Source organism: Oryzias melastigma, linkage group LG5, assembly GCF_002922805.2.
Source record: "Oryzias melastigma strain HK-1 linkage group LG5, ASM292280v2, whole genome shotgun sequence".
In the NCBI taxonomy this organism is placed as follows: domain Eukaryota; kingdom Metazoa; phylum Chordata; class Actinopteri; order Beloniformes; family Adrianichthyidae; genus Oryzias; species Oryzias melastigma.
In genome coordinates, this window is record NC_050516.1 from 37,108,921 (window position 1) to 37,109,510 (window position 590).

Sequence of the window (590 nt, forward strand, 5' to 3'; positions counted from 1 at the left end):
CGCAAATGTTGGCGGCAAAGAGGAAGTGACGTAATACATGTGCGCGCGTTTAGGGCGTGGTTAGGGAAAGGGGATCGGGGACTGACAACTACCTCCGTTTAGCTGCAATGTTTAGCCGCGGAGGATTTACCATCACACGAACACGTGCTGGGTTTTATTGGGAATCATTTTGTGTTTAAGCGGAACCGACGGAACCGACGCTCTTTCTGTTGTCTGCAGACAGACAGCGTTGTGTTCTGTTGTGTGTCGTTGTGTAGATGTGGAGTTTCGCGGTTCCTCGTCTGAGCTGCATCTCTGTCAGGAACCTGTTCACCATGAGACTGAAGAGCCGAGACTTCCAGGTGTTGTTCACGGAGGGACTGAACGGACTCGCAGGTGAGACTCGATCTGTCATCCATCACGTCTGGATCTGTCAGGATCTGATCAGATTCAAAGTACTTTAGTGATCCTTGAGGGTCCGATCGGTTCACGGTAACTCACGAAAAAAGACGAAACAACAACAACACAATTAATTCATACAAAAACGACCAACACCGAAATGAAATGATTTGGATTTTCTACAGAGATTCTGAGTTTTTCTTCAAAAGATT

The 590-nt window shown here is 47.1% G+C and overlaps 1 protein-coding gene across 1 annotated transcript in view; it reads left to right on the forward strand.

Annotated features, from left to right (window-relative positions):
- The first annotated feature begins 61 nt into the window (after window positions 1–61).
- Window positions 62–590, forward strand: part of trnt1 (tRNA nucleotidyl transferase, CCA-adding, 1) — a 9,592-nt gene continuing 9,063 nt past the window's right edge. Inside the window, exon 1 of the mRNA XM_024269695.2 lies at window positions 62–375. Coding sequence (XP_024125463.1) covers window positions 258–375 — 118 coding nt within the window. The 5' untranslated portion in view covers window positions 62–257. The remainder of the gene's footprint in view (window positions 376–590) is intronic.